The following is a 20,905-nucleotide window of genomic DNA, read 5'->3' on the forward strand; positions in this document are numbered from 1 at the left end:
ATTCCGGTGCTAGAAGGGGCTTTGGAAAGTAGACTTCTTCCATTGTAATGAGGAAACTGAGGCTAAGATGGGTAAAACGGCTTGTCTGTGGCCATGGCTGGGATTCAGCCCCAAGGCTGCCTCTGTCTCCTACCGCGTTGCTCTTTCTGCTCCATGGGGCTCTCTGGGAAACTCGAAGCCCATTTTTCTTCTCACATTTAAGAGCACAGATCTGAATCTGCTTCTTTAACCTCATTATAAAGCTTATTCACTGAGGATGCATCCTAAAGTAAACTTTGTGCCCCTGTAGAGAATCTCCCTGGGTCAGAGTAGGACTCCAGGGAAAATTGCAAGATGGCAGTTCTCATCTCTTCCAGGACAACATGGGGTTTCCTCTCTCAGAATAATGGGCAGTCACGTAGAACCTCTCCCTGGGAAGGTTTGCTGGTGAAGACAGCATAACTTTTACAAAATATTTATATATGAGAAAGGGAAATGGATCCCTCAAGGAGGAACAGGAAGGCAACACTGAGTTGACTCCAGGTTAGCAGCGCTGAGCCTCTGCCTGTGGGGTTGGGCTGTCAGGTCAGGGTGTTGGGGGGAGCAGAGCTGGCTGCTGAGAGGAACTGCTGCAGGCACTGCGTGCTCAAGGGCAGGAGCTCACACCCAGAGCCTTGGCTAGCTCCATTGGCCAGCTTGAATAAATGTCTTCTGGTGTCTTCATTTCCTTGTTGTTGTTGCCAGTTGCTGTCAAGTCAGCCCCAACTCCTGGCAACCACATGCAAGTCCCAAAGTCATCCTCACAATTGTTGGCAGGCTGGAGTCTGTCGTTGTGGTCACTGTGTATTTCCGAGTAACTTCTAACCTAGGGGGCTCATCTTCCAGCACTACAGTGGACGATATTCTGTTGTGACCCATAGGGTTTTCGTTGGCTGGTTTTCAGAAGTAGACTGCCAGGCCTTTCTGCCTAGTCCATTTTAGTCTGCAGGCTCCAGTGAAACCTGTTCAGCATCATAGCAGCATGCACAACGTCCACAGACAGACGCGTGGTGGCTGTGCCTGAGGTGCAGTGGCTGGGAAGCTAACCCAGGTCTCCCGCGTGGAATGTGAGAGCTCTACCATGGACCCACCACTGCCCCTGGTTGTGCTGTTGGAGACAGTGGCTGCACTCAGCCAGCATTCTGCTGCAGTGTGCGTAGCAAGCTGGTCATTTAGGAATTGGTTGTGTTGGGGAGATGAGGGAGCCAGAGGCGACCACAGTGCCTAGAAGAAGGAGATGCAGGCATCACCTTCTCTGCTTGCGATGACCCTCTCTTGGTGGTTAGCTCAGGTGGCCCCCCTTGACCTTCCTCATCCATGGGGCAGATGGACACACTGTGGGCTCCATGAGCCCAGGGTAGAAACAGCTTATATTCTTGGGACTCCCAGTGCCCAGCACATAGTAGGTACACGTTGATCTTTATGGAAAGAATTGGTGTGTTTAAAAAAGAAAGGGTCGATGTTAATATCTGGCTAAAGATTGGCTTAGTCCTGTGAGGCACGGCCGGACTGGGCTCTCATTTGTTCATCGTGTATTTCCAGGTACCGACAGCACCCAGTGACAGCAGACGAGACACAGGGCCCACATTCAAGGCACACACAGGGGAGGGGAGAACCCAGCCATCCACGAGGGGATCACGGGGTGTGCCCAGCTGCAGGTGCTGGGAGGAGCCCCCCTGCAGCAGCCTGGTATCTGCAGAGCAGGCTGGTGCATGACAGAGAATCCACGAGGTGGCCTGGGTCCCCCAGGCCAGCCGCTGCCCGGACTGTGGTTGGGGTGGTCCCAAGACTGCCCGAGCTGAATCAGGTTCGTGCAGCTTTTGAGGAGCTGGCGCTGTCCTGCTTTTCTAAGCGTCACTCTTTATATTAAAATGCAGGACCGTTAAAGAACAAACTAAACCTGTTGCCATGGAGTCAATTCTGACTCAGAGTGGCCCTATAGAACAGAGTAGAACTGCCCCATAGGGTTTCCAAGCCTGTAATCTTTGTAGAAGCAGACTGCCACACCCTTCTGTCATGGAGCGGCTGGTGGGTTCGAACCACTGACCTCTTGGTTAGCACCTGAGCGCTTAACCACTGTGCCACCAGGGCTCCTGCAGGACCATTAGAATCATCTATGTGCAGACCCTCAAGCACCCATTTGATCCTGTACACATAACCCAGTGAGGGGCATTCTCAGAGAGCAGTGTGGCTCAATGATTTGTCACTGCCCCAGGTCACAGGGCTGGTCAGAGCAGATTTGGGGTGATTTCCCTGAGACATTGGTGGATAGATTAAAGGAGAAGACAAAAGGAGAGCAGGGGGGGAGGTCAAAGGGGTGGAGACAGAAGGAGGGAGACAGAGGTCCTCAGCCACGTGCGGGGTCCCCAGGAAGCTTTGCGGCTGTGGGTTGGCCCGTGGCATTTGCTTCGCTCATTCTCCTTTTCTGTTGGCATCTCCAGTTGTTGCTGCCTCTGCACGGGGTCAGCCCCGACAGAGAGAGAGTCCTTGTCTCCTGGGTGTGCTGTTCTATCACCAGCAACAGCATGTCAGTGGCTTAAGGGGCTGGAAGGGCAAAGGGCTTGGAGGGAGGTGAGGGTTCTTCCAGTGGCCTCTTGGTTAAGGTCAGTAACATGGCCTGGAGAGCAGATTTTGCCTCAGCCCTGTGGGTGGGATTAGGAATCTGATCATTCCCAGGACCTGCTGTAAGCCCCATAGCTCAGCAGTGGCTAAGCTGGGACGGGGACCCTTATGAGGGACCTGAGATACTGAGATTTGTTAGCATTGCTGCTCCGCCAGGTACCGTAAAGCCCAGGGAGGGTCACCCTTGACGACTTGAGCTGTGCAGAACCAGGAGGAGATCTTGAGCAGTGACTGTTCTTTCTTCCCAGAATTCCCTCTAAGTGAATTTGTTTGGGTTCTTTGCAATTGAAAAGAATGCCAAAAAGCTCCCCTGTATCTCTATAACCATATTATGTACCAGGAGAAGAGGAGAGCAGGGATGCTCACGAACAGCCTCCCGGGACAACGGCTTGCGTTAGAGATCACACGGGAACCTGGTCACCTGAAGCAGGGCAGCTTTCTCATTTCCCCTCCAGTTCCTGTTCTCATCCCATCCCAACTTCTGCCCCACAGATGCCAAGGAGTCAGATGTATCCATCGGCAAGAACAACAAAATAAAGGGACATTCCAGAACCTGGAAAAGTACCCAGAAAGTTAACCCTCCATCTGTCAGCTGTGAAATACCAGGTCTTCCCCACAGTTATGGCCTCCTTCCCCCTCCTTTCTCCTGCCCTCACTCGCGCATTCCATTGTGGATTCTGAACAACCGTCTTTCTCGGGAGAGTTAGGCACACCCACATAGCCAACCTCAGGTCGTTCACTGAACCTCAGCATGTTTGCCAAACAAGGATTCTGTTGGTTACCTACAGCTGCCGTAGCAAAAGATGCCACAAGTGGGTGGCTTTAAAGAATAGAAATCTATTGTCTCACAGCTCAGGAGGCCAGAAATTCAAATTCAGGGCATGGCTCTAGGGGAAGGTCCTTCCTTATCTCTTTCAGTTTATAGTAGCTGCCAGCAATCCTTGGCATTCCTTTGCTTGTAAACGATTCTCACATAGAGTCTGCTTTCTCCTGTCTGGGTGTCCCTATGTCTAGTCTGTTCTTTTTATAAGACTTCCTCAGAAGGGATTAAGGAGCCCTGGTGGCGAAGTGGTTAAGTGCTCGGCTGCTAACCGAAAGGTCAGTGGTTTGAACCCACCAGCTGTTCATGGAGAAAGATATGACGGCCTGTTTCTGTAAAGATTACAGCCTTGGAAGCCCTATGGGGCAGTTCTACAGTCTCCTATAGAGTCGCTGTGAGTTGGAATCGACTCAACGGTAACGGGTTGGAAAAAGAAATATGGCAGTCCTAATCCCTGTGCCTGTGAATATGACCCTGTTTGGAAATAGGTTTTGTGTTATGTTAATTAGGTCATGCTCAAGCTGAGTGAGTCTTAATCCCTCTGGAAAAACCAAAGCCAAACCCTTTGCTCTCCAGTCGATTCTGACTCATAGCAACCCCAAAGGACAGCATAAAACTATCCCACAGAGCGGCTGGTGGGCTCGAACTGCTGACCTTTCGGTTAGCAGCTGAGTGTTTAACCACTGTGCCACCAGAGCTCCTCATTTCTTTTTGTGGAGACACAAATCAATCTACAACGAGGAGGCATTTGCTAATGTAAACTTGGCTATCCATATGCGGCCAGGTGTGCAGGTAGTATTTTGGTGTTTGTAGTTGGAAAGCCTACCGAAGGGTATAACGTGACAGGAGAGGGGCCAGAGACGTTGTACAATCAGTGTGTTATGGTTTCTACATGAGACAGGGTCTCCTACTAGAAGGTGAAAGGGCAGGATCTGAAACCAGCCTCAATCCTCCTGGCCCTTAGGGTGGGTGAAAGGGGAACAGCCCAGGACCAGAGGGGAATTGGGAAAGTTCCTCTCACCCTCTCTCCACTGAAGACAGGAGCTTCTCTCACCTGCTGTGGACTCCTTGGTTGTAACAAGACACACCTCTTTGCAATTAGCCTAGAAGGGGAATAATTACCTCTGACCCAGCTTCTTTTGAAAGCTCTTAGCAGTGTGAACAAAATGAAGATTGTACCACATTTGTGGGCTCTGCCTACAGAGCTCTGTAAACACGGGGTGGCTTTTTGTCCTATTGTTTATCAACAATGATTTTTATGGCATTCTCGAAGCCCTGGAGGGGTCAGAGCACTGAGTCACTGACGAGGCATTTGGCTTGTGATCAACCACACACAGGGCCCCACATTTAGTGGGGGGACCCACTTCACCTGGTCACAGCCCTGCTCAGCACGGACAGACAACACGGCTTTGTTGTGTTCAGCTGGGAAACAAAACCCAGTGGCTCCTTAACCCTGGGACAGCACGAGAAACGCCAGCTCCTTTCGAAACCGCAGCTTGTTAAATGAAACCTGAGCAAGGGAATCGTTAGCTGGGTTTTGAGGGACAAGCTGTTTATTATTTTCTGCAGGTAAACAGGATCGGGAGCCTGAGGGTCTCCAAGGAGCTCCATCACCAGGCTCTTCTCTGCTGTCGAGGGCTGCTATGCAGATTGAAACATCTGCTCCAATCCCGCTTTGTTGCTCGGCTGCCTGCAGTGGCTGGAGGCAGCAGATGCTTTTATAACAAGTTGCTCTAGAACGGGTCCATTTGAGTCAGAAGATGTGAATTTCCTAGTGGATGCGCCAGAAATTCATCAGTGAAACAGAACTCGAGTCTTCCCCAAATGATAGAAGAGCTTCTGACACCCTGGCAAAAAATTTTTTTCTTTAATTGAGAATGTTTCATAGGATGAAAAAGAAATTGAAGGATGAGGGACAATTGGACAAATTAAGAGCTCTTTGGATGAACACAGAGGATTGTCAAAGCCTTAACTTCCTGAACGTCACCCCCGTCAGCTTTCAGAACTGCTCTGACTGCTATTCGGTGACAGCCTCAACTTGGTGACCTAGTGGGCCTCTTCTCTTTGGGGGAAGGGTATGTCGTTTCTGCCCCACTTTTCTGCATTTGTTTTGTAGAGCTTCCATAATAAAATACCACACACTGGATGGATGGCTATGAGAATAGAAGTTTATTGTCTCTCAGTTTTGGAGGCTTGATGTCTGAGTTTGAGGTGTTGGTAGGGCCGTGTTCTCTCCGAAGGCTCTAGAGGAAGATCCTTTATCTTTTCTCACAGCTTCTGGTAGCTCCAGGAATTTCTTGGCTTGTAGATGCATCTTTAAATGGCTGTCGTTGCCTTGTGTGTGTCTCTGTGTCTCTTCTCCTTTATAAGGACACCATTTAGATGGGATTAGTCTCCACCTCTCTTAGTCATCTAGTGCTGCTATAACAGAAATACCACAGGTAGATGGCTTTAACAAACAGAAATTTATTCTCTCACAGTTTAGGAGGCTAGAAGTCCAAATCCAGGGTGCCAGCTCCAGGGGAAGGCTTTCTTTCTCTGTCGGTCTGGGGGAAGGTCCTTGTCTGCTTTGAACATCTGTGGGTCCAGCATTCCTTGGGGATCTCCATGTGTCTTGGCATCAATCTTACCCTGGGTCTAGAAGGTTCTCAGTACAGGGACCCCTGGGTTCAATGGATGTGCTCTGCTCCTGGGTCTTCTTTCTTGATGGTAGTCAGGCCCTTATCTCAGCTAGCTTGTTTTCTGCTTTATCTCATGTAAGATAAAAGGTGTGACTGAAGTAAGGGCATGACTTGAGTAAGGGTGGTAACTGGGGTAAGGGTGGTGACTTGTGTCACACCGTCTAGTAAGGAGGTGACTCAAGATACATCCCACCCTAATCCTGCCTCATTAACATAACGGACAGCTCACTCCCAAATAGGACCATAACCACAGGCATAGAGGCTAGGATTTACAACACATCACAAAATGGAGGATAATTACATCAGATCGCAAAATGAAGGACAGCCACACAGTACTGGGAATCATGGCCTAGCCAAGTTGACACATATTTAGGGGGGACACAATTCAATCCATAACACCACCCTACTTCAGTATAACCTCACATTAACATGTAACATATTCAGAGACCCTCTTTCCAAACAGGAGCATATCCATAGGTGCTGGGGGTTAGGACTTAAACGTATTTTTTGGGAGACACAGTCCAAACCATAAAACACTCTTAACCATTTTATTAACCACACACTCCTGAATCATAAGACTGGGGGGTTCACCGGGAACCTGCCAACAGATAGGAGGAGGTAGGGAAGGAAGGGAAGCTGGTGTGGGCTGGGCTGGGCTGGGTTGGCAAGGGTGCACGTGACCGTGAGGGTAAGAACCCACCTCTTCAGTCCACAGAAGTGGTTAGAATCTTAACTCCTCTGCTGACCAGCCATGTGGCCTTGGACAGATCATTAACCCTCTCTGAGCCCTTGTTTCTCATCTGAAAAACATGGAAAAGAACCCGGTGCTCCCCTTGCTGAGAGGGTTAAACGGAACAATGTGAACAAGGCTGGTGCCCTGCTGCCTTTCAGGGAGTGCCTGCCCAGCACTGGTGGTTCCTGGAACCCACACCCTGCCATCCTGGGCCTCTGCCCAAGTGCTGACCTCTCTGACCTTCCCCCTTCAAGGGAAGATTTCTACAAAATTAGAAAAACTGCTTCCCTCATCTGAGACTGAAGCTGCACTGCTGCGCGTCCCCTGTAGGTTGGTAATAGTGTTTCTCTTTGTAAGATGCCTTTAGCTGATACGTTGTTGTTGTTAGTTGCCATCAAGTTTGCTCCAACTCATGGCAACCGGATGGACAACAGAATGAAACCTTCCTAGTCCTGCACCATCTTCATGATTGCTGGTATGCTCCAGTCCATTTTTGTGGCCACTGGGCCACTGTGCATTTTGAGTGCCTTCCAACCTAGGTAGCTCACCTTTTAGTGCTATATGGGACAACATTCTGTTGTGATCCATTAAGGTTTTCATTGGCTAATTTTCTCAAGTAGATTGCCAGGCCTTTCTTCCTAGTCTTTCTTAGTCTGGATGCTCCACTGAAACCTGTCCAACACGAGTGACCCTGCTGCTTTTGAAATACTGGTGACATAGCTTCCAGCATCATAGCAACATGCAAGCCAGCACAGTACGACAGGCTGATAGGTGCAAAGGGGCGTAGCTTATATAGCAAATGTAAACAGTGGATACATACTCTTTATCCCTGGATTCCTGAAATACATCCGGCTTAAGAATCATCTCATCCCAGGAGCTGCTGAGTGGAGGAGGTTGTAGTCTGTCCTGGGGGCAGAATCACACAGCAGGCAACAAGTGCTCATGGGATTACTGGGGAGCAATTCACATCAAATGGGGGCTCCCTAATTTTTCCCAGGAGCAAAGGAGTGTTGTCTTGATTTCCAAAGGAGGGCAAGACTCCCCCCCCCCCCCCCGCTTTGGGAAAGGATTTATTCCTCTGTCTAAAAATCATCACCCCTGGGCTTCTGTGTACGATTCAAAGCAATTACCTACTGAAGTGACAGGAAGGGGGCACGAGGGGTTTCTAGGGCTGGTTGCACCCCGTTTCTTTGTCTGGGCGCAGGTTACAAGGGTTTGTTCTGTCTGGGAAAGTTCATCAAGCTGAGCGGCATGGCTTACGCCATGTGCACTTTTCTCTGCCCTAAACTTCAGTCAAAATTGCATTGAAGGGTGATCACTCTCAAATAAATAATATGCACACCTTGATTCACGGCTTCAGACCAGTTCTTCCTAGTCCAGTCATGGCTGAGGAAGTGAAATCAGAACAGACCCAAATTTTCAAAATTTGAGTGATCTGGAACTTTAACCGGAACAGGAAAAGTTACAGGTCAAAACTTAATCTCCCTCTTAGAAACCAAGGGCAGTGTAAATGCATAGCAACCAGTTGTCATTCCCTTTGGATTCTAAGCAGAGTCAGAAACAGTGGTGCCCCGCTCAAAGATGGCGGCAGACCACACCGCTTTGAATGTGTGTTGCTCTCCACAGTCCTGCCAGTAGCCCAATCTCCCACATCAGGCTCCTGAAAGGGCTCACTAAGCCTCTTCCGAGTCTCACATTCCATTTTTCCCATTCTGGTTATCGTTTCACATCAACCAAATTTTAAAACTTTGGGTCTGGCTTCACTTTGTCAGCCATGACTGAACTGGTTCAAGCCAGTTGGAAGCCCTGCTTTGATTGTTGTTATATAAAGGTTTACCTGTGATTTTGTGCCATCTGCCTAGGGATGGGTTTATGCTTACATACGGGAAGACAGAGAGGCACCTGTGGCCCCTCTACAAGCTCAATGCCCAGAAGTCAGTCCATCCTGTGAGTAGACTTTAGGGGAGCCCAGGCAGCGGGTCCTCCAGGGGCCGTTCAGAATTTCTTCTGGTTCAGTATGCCATGAGTGGCTTCCCCAAGGGATGGTGGGTGTCACTCTGAATCCACTTATGCAAAGTGGTAACCTTCAGCTCCTTAACTCCATAAACATTTATTTTTTAGTAACCAACGTGTGCCAAGCACAGTTATAGGCACACGGGACGTGGTGATTAAGAAGACAGACAATCCTGGTCACATCATTATGCAGTGAATTAATTCCTCAGACCAGGGCCACAGCTCAGAGCCCACACTCACCTCTGGTTCTGGTTCCTCCTTTTCTTTCCGTTTCTCAGAGGATGGAATTAACACATCCTGCCTAACCGAACTAACAGCTTTTCTTTTGATCTTCGTGATTAACCAAAACCGGGTTCATGTCCCCTAAAAAGGCATTAAATTGTATGCGCCATTACTCCTTAGCAGGCAGCATTCAGAGGGACACAGCAGTTGATAAAGACCTTGGGGTTAGTGGAGGGAAGGGAGGAAATGGCAGCAATATAGTTAAATGGAGCATTCTTCCTCCTCCCATCTGGACCTGCAGAGGCCCCGCATGTGGCCTGGGTCTCTGGGGCTTTGGTCTGGCTGTGGTGGTCTGGGTTTTGGTGGCTGTGGTGGTCTGGGTTTGGTCTGGCTGTGGAGGTCTGGGTTTTGGTGGCTGTGGTGGTCTGGGTTTTGGTAGCTGCGATGGTCTAGGTTTTGGTCTGGCTGCGGTGCTCTGAATTTGGTCTAGTTGTTATAAAGACAGAACACCAGCACCTTGTGTGGACCGATAATGAGCCTCTGATGGCCCTGCCTCTTGGGTGATTCTGGGCTTGTCATCTGGGAACTTGCTGTCCCAACCACAAAGACAGTGGAGCACATGCAGGATTGTGAACAGGAGTGGAGAAGTATGTGAAGGCAGGCAGTGTGTCCAGCATGCCAAAAACCAGCCTGAGCAGGCCTCGTTGGCAGGAAAGCAGGGCAGAGAGCCCTGAGACGTTGCGTCTTCATTTTATTTTTCTGTAAGAGGAACAAAACCTGGGGCTCTGTAAAGGATGATTTCATTACATAAATAGATACATGTGTTTGTGGAGACACAAAATATGGCTATAACAGGAAAGCCTCTAACAGGTGTTTATCTCATCCCTCCACATCCCACTGAGACCTACAAAACCCCTTCTAAGTATGCACTGTCCCACCGGGATCGGCTCTGGTTGTCAAGGAGTTGGGCAAATCACTCTTTACTTGACTTCTGTTTCAAAGGTCACTTTTAAGATTTTTCACTCCCTAACGTGTGTGTGTAAACCCTGGTGACACAGTGGTCAAGAGCTACAGCTGCTAACCAAAAGGTCAGCAGTTCGGATCCCCCAGGAGCTCCTTGGAAACCCTATGGGGCAATTCTATTCTGTCCTATAGGGTCGCTATGAGTCGGAATCGACTTGACAGCAGTGGGTTTGGTTTTTTGGTTTAATGTGTGGGCGTTGCTTTTTAAAGAAAAGTGGGTTTCTAGCATTATAGGTTCCAGCCCTCAGTTAAGCCTAATGTTTTCTCCACTGCAGGATCCACATAGGTCTCACACAAAGAGAACCCCGGGTACGGCTCCACGGCACCTTACCCACACTCCCCAGTCTCCCCCATAAACTTGGGGCCAACGTCTCTCTTCCTTCTGGGTCATCCACCTTATCAGGCAAAGTAACTGCTTGCTGGAGCCTCAGTTCAGCACTGGGGTTCACATGCCGATCTCCAGATTCCAGTGTGGTGGTCCAAACAGCGAGACCATGGTCGATAGCATGCCCTCAACCATTCCGCCTTTTCCCTTGAAAAGGCTGAGTGCTCCCCCTGCTCCCACCCCATATCCTGTTCCTAGCGCCCTGGAATCCCAGCCCCTTGAGCTTCCTCCAGCTAGTCCTATTATCTCGTGCCCCAATGGACCTCAACATCCAAGGGCCAGCACCAGGTCCTGTCAAAGTGGAGAGCCTTGCCCTGCAGTGATTGTACCTGAGGAGGACCATTGGGCTCTCCTTCTGGTGCCCAAGGGAAAGAACCTTCCAGAGCCCCAAAGAGGTGCAAGGAGGTTTTCCTCATGAGCTTCATGACTCCAGTGTGTAGACTGTGCTTGGGGCCCAAGGGGCCAGTGATCACCTAAGCCACCCTCTGTGTCCTCAGGCAGCTCTGTTGATGGGGTCAGCCTGGAGTCATCTCTGAGCTTCGGGAGGGAACAACTCACAGAAGGGTTTGCTCGGGAGTAACCCAGACTCTGACTGAGTCAGCAGGAGACCCGTAATGAGCAGCACCCGGAAAACAGCGCTCCCTTGTTGATGTCATCCAGGTGCTCATGGGGCTGAAGTCCCCAACGTGCCTGGTCCTAAGGCCGGGAGCGCCGTCCTGAGGGGCCTGCCAGCTGTGGGGCAAGTGGCTATACTTAGGAATGGTCTCCGCTGCCCGTGGTTCTTCTGTCCGCCTGTCTGCTGAGGGAAGACTCAGCCCCTGATGGATGGAGGGGTTTGGGGCTCCCTGTCCCCTTCTCTGGACTAGTCTTCTTTGGCTCTCGTGTGTCCTGTGTTTGCTAACCTCCTTCATCACATCCTGACCCCAGGACTCTCATCCATTTGCGGTTCCACGCTGCTCTCCTAGACTGAGCTCCATCTTCTCTCTTGCCCTTTCCTCATGGGAGGACTCTCCACCCTCCCCAGGCGACAGGTGCTGTCCATAATGAGTCAGAATCACAGAGCTGCAGGCTTCCTGCCTCTGGCTTCCTCTTCTCTCTGCCTCACTTAAACAAGGCCTCAGGGACTCCCAGTCCAAATTAAGGAGGCACCTGGTGACAGCTTGGAAATGTCCTTGTGTCCTACCTGTGGGAGGTGAGAGAATGGCAGGTAGAGAACTCCCCAGAATCTGGCCAGGGTCCTGTGCACACACTGGTATGGGGCTTCAGGGAGGGGCCGGTCAACGATGAGGGAGACAGTACAAGCCAAGCAAGTTTGTACAGCAGCCTGATAGCCCTTTTCCCATCAAATCCCTTTGAACATCAAGTCTGGGAGCTTAAATATTATATTTGATGATTCTTGATCACCCAGGGGTACTTTCTGATCTGATACTGCACTGAGAGGTGTTTCTGAATTAGGAGTCATTAAACCAAACCAGTTGCCGTTGCGTTGATCCTGACTCCTGGCGACCCCACGTGTGTCAGAGTAGAACTGCGCTCCACGGGGTTTTCAATAGTTGATTTTTTTGGATGTAGATCACCAGGCCTTTCTTCTGAGGTGCCTCTGGGTAGGCTTGAAACTCCAACCTTTTGGTTAGCAGCTGAGTGTGTTAACCATTTGCACCAAACAGGGACTCCTTTATGAACCTGGTTGCTTCTATTCTATTATTTATTGCACATTTAAACAGTTTACTTGGGGGAAAAAAAATGACCATAGTTTTGCTTGGGATGTCTACTTTTTTTTTCTTTTTTTAAGATGCTGTCAAGTGGAGACTTGTCAGAAATCCTGAAGCGATTTTATGTGGCTTCAAATGATAAACTCTTGTAGGAATACATTGGTAATGCACATGTTTGCCATGGTAGGGGCAGTGTAAGATGGGCAGTGGTGGGGTGTGGGGCTAGGACCCACTCACACGGGCTGCCAGGCCTGGTCAAGCCACCCAGCCCTTCCAGATAACCATTGTTGTTGTTAGTTGCTACTGAATAGACGCTGACTCATGGCAACCTTATATATACAACAGAACAAAATGTTGCCTGATAATACAATCTATTAAGAAAACATTCTGCATCACACTTTGGAGAGTGGCTTCTGGGATCTTAAACACTAGCAAGCGGCCATCTAAGATGCATCAATTGGTCTCAACCCACCTGGGCCAAAGGAGAATGAAGACTACTAAAGACACAAGGTAATCACAAGACCCAGAGACAGAAAGGACCATATAAACCGGAACTACATCAGCCTGAGGCCAGAAGAACTAGATGGTGCCCGGCTACAACCAATGAATGCTCTGGTAGGAAACACAACAGAGAACCCCTGCGGGAGCAGGAGACAGTGGGGTGCAGACCCCAAATTCTCATAAAAAGACCAGACTTAATGGTCTGACTGAGACTAGACGGACCCGGAGGTCATGGTCCCCAGACCTTCTGTTAGCCCAAGACAGGAACCATTCCCAAAGCCAACTCTTCAGACAGGGATTGGTTTGGACTATGGGATAGAAAATGATACTGGTGAAGAATGAGCTTCTTGGATCAAGTAGATGCATGATTCTATGTGGCAGCTCCTGTCCAGAGGGTTGATGAGAGGGCAGTGGGGGCCAGAAGCTGGCCGAATGGACACGCAGATAGAGAGTGGAGGGAAGGAGTGTGCTGTCTCATTAGGGGGAGAGCAGTTAGGAGTATATAGTAAGGTGTGTATAAATTTTTGTATGAGAGACACACTTGATTTGTAAACTTTCACTTAAAGCACAATAAAAATTAAAAAAAAAAAAAAAAGGTTGCCTGATCCTGCACCATCTTCATGATTGCTGGTATATTTGCGTCCATTGTTGTGGCCACTGTATACTGTCAGTGCCTTCCAGCCCAGGGGCCTCATCTCCCAGCACTATATCAGATAATGTTTTGTTGTGTTCCATAGGGTTTTCATTGGCTAATTTTTGGAAGTAGATTGCCAGGCCTTTCCTCCTAGTCTGTCTTAGTCTGGAAACTCTGCTGAAACCTGTCCACCATGGATGACACTGCTGGTATTTGAAATACTGGTGGCATAGCTTCCAGCATCACAGAAACATGCAGGCCACCACCAACTGACAGATGGGTGGTGGACAACCATTCCCTCATTCCAAATGGGCATGGGAGATTCTTTGCCCATCCAGTAATGAATGCAAAAGTGCTTTGCAAACTCGAAAGTATTATAGATGTCCTGGTAATTATCATCATTATACATCATGAAATGCAATTAAGAAAGTAGATAAAGGCATGAAGAAGATGCTAGGTCCATTTTCTTGACTAGAACTTCTCATTTTATAACGTGGCAAGAAAAGTGTTGCCTTTTGACACAGTTTTGCAGCCAAGCATACCTGTGTGAGACAAAATGAATCCTGTGATCATTACAAAATTAATACGGTCTGCTTTTTGTAGGATACAAGACCCTCCTGAAGGGAATTTCTGGAAAATTCAACAGTGGTGAACTGGTGGCGATCATGGGCCCTTCTGGGGCTGGAAAATCCACACTCATGAACATCCTGGCTGGGTACAGGTGAGCAAACAGACGGGTAAGCAAGGTTTTCACCCAGGTGTGTTGGCTGGTCGGGAACAGTGATGCTACTTCAGTCGGTCACCTGGGAATGTTCTTGTCCACAGGAGGTAACTTCCTACGGTTCAGGATGGCTCCAGTGGAACATGAGGGGGATTTTTACCGTCAAGGAGCTATGAAATCTGTGAGGGAAACAGCTCAGGGAAGAGAATAACATTGAAGTATGACAAGGCGGTTGTTGTTAGCTGCCATTCCGCTGGCTCTGATTCACAGTGACCTTATGTATAACAGATTGAGACATTGCCAGGTCCTGCGCCACCTTCATGATAGTCGGCATGTTTGCTGCAGAATGGGTGGAGAACGGATACAGGCTCAGGGGAGAGGGGTCCCTGGGGCAGGATGAACAGGTGTGGTATCCTGAAGGAGCTCAGCCTTTGGCTAGGTCTTCTGGAACAAGAAGCAGCAGAAAGGTCAAGGTCGGGAGGAGGAGATTGTACGAGAACAAGTATGACTGAGTGTCGAAGAGTAAGACAAAGCATTTTCCGAAGACAATGAGGAGAACCATTTGGCTGAGGCCCAGAGTTCCTGAACCTTTTGCTGGGATTACGTTAGTTGTTTGGCATTTTGGAAACCACAATTTCATGCCCAATGTGATTCATTGTGAATGGTTAGAAAACAGGATCTTTAGAAGTGTTTGAAAAAAAAAAACAAAACTCTCTTGCGCCAGCTCTTTTCAGTTACCATGAGTTATACTTGTTATCTTTAGAAAAGAGTAAACGATAATTAGAAATTTACAAAAAAAACAACAAAAAAAGATAACTATCACCCCTTTCCTTAGGACTTTTAAATTACTCTTTAATAATGGAAATTAAGAACTTAAGACATCTCAGTTACGACAGTTTCCTTCCTGTTGCCATCACCTCTAAAGGTTCAAGTCAAGTTCCCACTCCCCAAGGTCATGACAGGGCATAGGAGAAGGGAGTCTTTCCTGCGGGTCAGCTGTTTTCCAGCCGTGGAGCCCCTGAATTGTGCTTGTATATTCCAGCGTTCCAGATGGCAGCCTAGGGCCTGGTACCCAGGGCGCAGCCCTGGATCCCAGCCCAATCCGTGGAGGAAAGAAGAGACCCACCAACCAGGTCCTCAGTCAACAGTGATGGGCTGAATGAAGGGGGAAACCAGAATGTACATTCATTCATTGGTCTCTGTGGACTCTTCTATGCTTCTGCTCTCCCTAGCACCTGGGAGACAGGGCTGGAAAAGATGAATCCAAAGTGGGAGATGAGGGTAGAGAGGCTAAGACATCCACTTCTCAGGGCGAGGCCACTGCACTCAGAAGAGTGTCAGGCAGTGTGGACACCCAGTAAAGGGTCTTTGAGTGAATAAATGAATGAACAAATGAGCGAGTCTGGCTGGTGAGGCCATGTCCTTTCCATCTTCACATTTCCACATGGGATGCTCCCAAGTTGTACACGGTGGTCAGAAAGAACAGCCCCGCCTGGTAGAGAAGGACCGTTGCTTGGCTGAGCTGGACCAGGGCCCAGGCCCTCTTCTCTCTGAGCCACCTGAGCCCGAAGACTAAGCTGGGCGCTCCTTCCCAGTTGGTGTCAGAGTAGGGTCTTCGGAAATAGGCTCTGACATACTGGCCATCCCGACTGCAGAAGTCTTTGGCCTTTGGGGCCATTGCTCAGAAGCCAGTCTTACAAACCCTTGCACAACCAGGAGGTGCACCTCCCAGCTCGTGGCTGCGCGTGGAGGAGCATCCATGAATGTCTTTGTTGTGTGTTAACAGGCAAAGAAAACGTAGCTGCTACCACTGTCTATAAATAGACCATCCCTGGGGAGGCCGGGTACTGGGCTTCTCTTTCCCCTGCCGGACATCTTCTCTGTGTGACTCCTTCCTCCAGGTTGCTGGGGTTCTCTTCCCAGGGCTCCCCTCAGTGTTTCTATGGCAGATGGTTCACCTGGAAAGATGCTGGGAGGGGGTGGAGGAGCAGGAGGAGCTGGCGACTGGATGATGACACTTCTCTTCCTGTCGCCCTGCAGGGAGACTGGCATGAAAGGGGCAGTCCTCATCAACGGCATGCCCCGGGACCTGCGCTGCTTCCGAAAGGTGTCCTGCTACATCATGCAGGATGATATGCTGCTGCCGCACCTCACCGTCCAGGAGGCCATGATGGTGAGTCCCCCTGCCGACCTGCTGCTCCAGCCACCTGGCTGCTCACCTCTCACCTCCACGTTAGACAGAGGCATTGTCAAGTACCCAGCAACACAGGGGGCTGGCGGCTCTGCCAGGCCACCTGCAAGTGGTCAGCAACCCCTCCTTCTAGCATTGTTCTAATACCCAAGAGGCATGCTGTTTGGACAGCGTCATTGAAAACCAACGCCCAAGACCCTGCTTTCTCATAGTCCTTGGATGGTCAAATCGTGCTCAAGTTTCTGAGAAGAGCTGATCATTCCCTGGGAAGCCACAGTACTATTCCCCCAGTGGGCCAAGGCCCTTGCCTTCCCCGTCAGTCCGTCCTTGAGTCGTTCTGTGACATGGGGGCCAAGTCCTGGTGAACCTGCTTCCTTAGTTTGGGCTCCAAGGGTCATAATCACCAACTCGCCCATTTTTCAGGTAGGGGAATGAATCCAGCATTAGCTACACCCTGCCAGACCCAGGCCCTGCATGCACACAGCTCTATGCGGCCATCATACCCACTCTGCCAAGAGCTATTATAACCTCTGAAAGCAGAATAGAAATGGAGCCCCAGAGAGTAAGCCATTAGCCCAAAGTCACACAGCTGCTGATGATGGTTGCACTGGGACTCAGAGACAGGTCTCTCTGACTTCAAGGTGTTGCCTTTAACTGCTAAGCTTGACTTCCTTGCCAGGCACTTGCTTTACCTCTTATATCCTCAGGTTCCCCCTCGGTAAGACCATGCAAGGTTGCCTTGAATATTGCATGGGATAATGCAGGTAATACAGAAGGAGAGTCCCAGCATACAGTTGGTGCTCAGTTAATGCTCATTGCTACTGTGGGATAATGCAGGTAACACAGAGATACCATCCCAGCGTATAGTCAATGCTCAGTCAATGCCCATTGCTATTAAAACTCAGTCACCATTTCTTCTCACTCCTAATAAGGTTCTCTGTAATGTCTTCACTTAAGCCCTCGGTGGATGAGGTCAGCATTTGTGAAAGTTTAAAAATGGCTTCACCCTTTTGGGGTCACAGAAGTGTCCAGGTGGCTTTCTATACGAGAAGTTTCCAGAACAGCCTGGCTGTGCTTTTTGAACAGACCATGATCCAGTCTGGTGCTATGACCCTGGGCTTCCAGAGCCATGTTTTTAAAAAGGTCCAACTCACGCTGACCTATGCCACACTGACTTAACTCTGGGCAGCAGAATTCTCTGGAAGGGCCCCCAAGAGTTGAAAGTTAGTGGGCAGCCTTGGTTGCTTATCAGGGTTCTTTTGGGTGGGGGTGGGGGGTGGCTCTTTGTTTTTCTGCTTTGCCCTCACACGATTCTCAGCCTGGCCTGCTCTGTACCCTCGGTTAGGAGATAGGTGTTTGCCTTGGTTTTCCCAGCTTGCAAGGACGGGTCCTGAGCGCCTGGCTTTGATACTGCCTGGCGGTGTCAGAGCATGGCAGCTGTAGAGCATTTTGTCTGAAGGGCGATTCCAAGAGGCTTTGAGCTGAGTTCAGAGAAGCAGGTTCATTTTTCAGTTACATGATCTGTTCCCTAAGCTGCTTTGTGGGGAACCAGAAAGGGAGGTTCCCGTAGGGCTGTTCTCATTCACCTTTCCTGAGTACTGAGTGTTCTGGGAGGCGGGAGATACCTCCCCACAAGGCTCGGCCTTTGAGGCAGGCCTGTGTGCTGGGCAGACCAGATGTTTATCCGGCCTCTAGATGGGCACAGTGATGGGAGCAGGGGAGTTTTGGGGAAGTTTGCAAGTAGCTAGGTGAAGCAGCCCCTTGGGATGTTTCTCTTCACCAGGACGTTCCCTGTTCTGTGTATTTGGTAAGTGCAAGCTTTATACATACCTCGTTGGTTCCTGAACTGCTGCTTCACCTTGGGCTGAGCTGCTCAGCCACCTGATGAATTAAGCACATCGTTTCGTGCTGAGAAACGTGGCTTTAATATCCAGCTCAGTCACTGCTTTTGTTTGCAGGCAAGATTGGTGGCTTCTGTTGTCATCTCTGCCCTCCCCCTAACCTTGTCACCAGGCTCTGCCATGTGAAGTATTTTTAGGTTCAAAATGGCATTCAATTGGATCTTGATTCTGGGAGTTTCACAGTACCTCTGCATACTACTTTTAACTTGAGACTAGAGTACCCTTTACTTCTCAAGGCACCATGACATGCGTAGAATAGAGTGGCTGCCAATCTTCCTGAAGCCCACTCACCTATCAGACACAAGTGCACATGTGTGTGTCACCTGGGATCCCCATCACCACGTGGCAGACAGAGCGGTGACATCAGGTGCTACACAGCAGGTGGCTGTCCTCTGCCCTGCTGGCTTGGGCCTGGCGCTGTCTCGGGCTGGCATCCTGACCGCACCGCCACTCACCTCAGCTTCTCAGGGACTCTTGTTTGGTGCTTACAGCAACTTCACTAGCTCCTGAGGTGAGAATATTTTAATCTCCTGTTGTGCCGATGAGGAAGCTAAGGCTCCTTATTTGCTTGCCCAAGGCCACAGAAGTCAGTGGAGCAAAACCAAGGCAGATATGCCAGGCACGATGAATTATACCTCAGGGTTTTATCGTGCCAGATCAGGGGCCCAGTGGTGTGCTGATAAACAAGACCTTAAAAAAAAAAAAGAAAAAGCTGCCCTGATATGTAGCATCTGCCAACTTCTGTGGTGTTAATATTCCACTGTGGGCGGGAATATACCAATGGCTTAACAGCTGGCTTGTGGTCGGTCATCAAGCCCTGATGCCTGGTGACTCCTTATCTCTGAATTGCCAGCATTCAACTTGCCTCGTTGCCACAGCTGAGAATTCTTCTGAGATAAAAGGAAGTGTCCAAGGCACCTAGTGCTCCCCTATGGCCCTGCCGTTATTAAGCCAAGGGAAGCAGGAAGCCAAGACCTCCCCCAGGCTTTCCTCAGTCATCCAGGTGATGCAGAAAGCCCCTCGGGTTCAGGGCTCAGAGTGCGGCCGTGTGAGGCTCCTAAGGGAACTTCATCCCATAGCTTCTGTGGCCCTGCCGGGAGCCATGCCTTCTGCTTCGACACAGCTGTTCTTGTCCCCTGCAGGTGTCTGCACATCTGAAGCTTCAGGAGAAGGACGAAGGCAGAAGAGAGATGGTGAGTGCAATGCTTTGGGGCTGCAAAGGGTCCTTGTCGTTTGGTTGTTACTAGCTGCTGTCGAGTCAGCCCCGACTCACGGTGACCCCATGCACAACAGAAGGAAATGCTGCCCAGTCCAGCACCATCCCCATGGTTGGTTATGGATTAGACCATTGCGATTCATAGGGTTTTCACTGGCTGATTTTCAGAAGTAGATTGCCAGGCCTTTCTTCCTAGTCCGTCTTAGTCTGGAAGCTCCACTGAAACCTGTCCAGCATCATAGCAACTCACAAGCCTCCAATGACAGATGGCCGGTGGCTGTGCAAAAGGTGTGTACATGGCTGGGAATCACACCCAGGTCTGTAGTATGAAAGGCAAGAATTTTACCACAGAACCATTAAAGCAAAACAAAACAAAAAAGACCTAGCTGTTGTCGAGCTGACTCTGGCTCCCGGTGATCCCAAGTGTGTCAGAGTAGCACTGTGCTCCATCGAGTTTTCCAGGCTGTGATCTTTCGGAAATAGATCGCCAGGCCTTTCTTCTGAAGCAGCTCTGGGTGGATTTGAACTGTCAACCTTTTAGTCAGTAGCCGAGCTACACTTAACTTTTTGCGCCACGGTTCTAGACTGAAAACATGCACAGGAGGGTTCTTTTGAGTCTCTGTTGATTTGTTTTCGCCTAGTCTTTCACCGCTTTCTGCGTGTGGGAGAGGGCTGTGGCCGAGCAGGCGGGGCCCAGAGAGGTGGCTCTGGAGAGAGTCACAGCGCCGATTCTCCACGCCAGAAGCCATGGCACAAGAGTAGCCAGGACGTGGTGGGTCAGTGGTCTGAAAGTGGAGGTGGCCAGAACCAGCATCAGGGTTGGGCCAAGTGCTTGGCTTGTTTCTGTATGTAATACCCTTTCGATTAATTTTTTTTTATATATATATAAAATACTAACAATGATGGTGCTTAGCCACTTATTTAAAAATAGCCACCCTCCACCCACCCACCCACACAAGAAGAAATTTGGTTCTTGCCTGCTATTAACAAGGCTTTTTAAAAAAAATAAGCAAGTTTCTATGATGTCTGGGACCTCGTAACTCCTTTGACTGATTGTTGACAGTTCCTTCCCCCGGGAGCCAATTGCTGTGGTCAGCTCCACCTCACGGTGGCCCCATGTGTATCCAAGTAGAACGTACTCCTTAGGGTTTTCAGTGGCTGCATTTTTGGAAGTAGATGGCCAGCCCTTTTTTCTGAGGAGCCTCTGGGTAGACTCCATCATGCTCGGTAGCTAACTGAAAGGTTAGCAGTTCAAGTCCACTCAGAGGCACTTCAGAAGAAAGGCCTGGCCTCCTACTTCCAAAAAATCTGCCACTGAAAACCCTAGGCAGCACGGTTCTACTCTGACACACCTCGGGTCAGCGCGAATTGGATTCGACTCCATGGCAGCTGGTTAGAACGGAAACCCGTCCTGTGTCCTCTCCCAGGTGTTACGGGTCAGTGATGGGCCCCTGGCAGGCAAATGTTCGTGTAATCTTCAGCCTAAGAGCAGGATTTGATGGACTCCATTTA

The 20,905-nt window shown here is 49.7% G+C and overlaps 1 protein-coding gene across 1 annotated transcript in view; it reads left to right on the forward strand.

The window, feature by feature from the left end:
- ABCG1 (ATP binding cassette subfamily G member 1) overlaps positions 1 to 20,905 on the forward strand; it is a 94,561-nt gene that overhangs the window by 45,512 nt on the left and 28,144 nt on the right. Inside the window, exons 3-5 of the mRNA XM_049874929.1 lie at positions 13,968 to 14,085; positions 16,126 to 16,258; positions 19,320 to 19,370. Coding sequence (XP_049730886.1) covers positions 13,968 to 14,085; positions 16,126 to 16,258; positions 19,320 to 19,370 — 302 coding nt within the window. The remainder of the gene's footprint in view (positions 1 to 13,967; positions 14,086 to 16,125; positions 16,259 to 19,319; positions 19,371 to 20,905) is intronic.

The sequence above is a fragment of the Elephas maximus genome, chromosome 2, assembly GCF_024166365.1.
Source record: "Elephas maximus indicus isolate mEleMax1 chromosome 2, mEleMax1 primary haplotype, whole genome shotgun sequence".
Lineage (NCBI taxonomy): Eukaryota > Metazoa > Chordata > Mammalia > Proboscidea > Elephantidae > Elephas > Elephas maximus.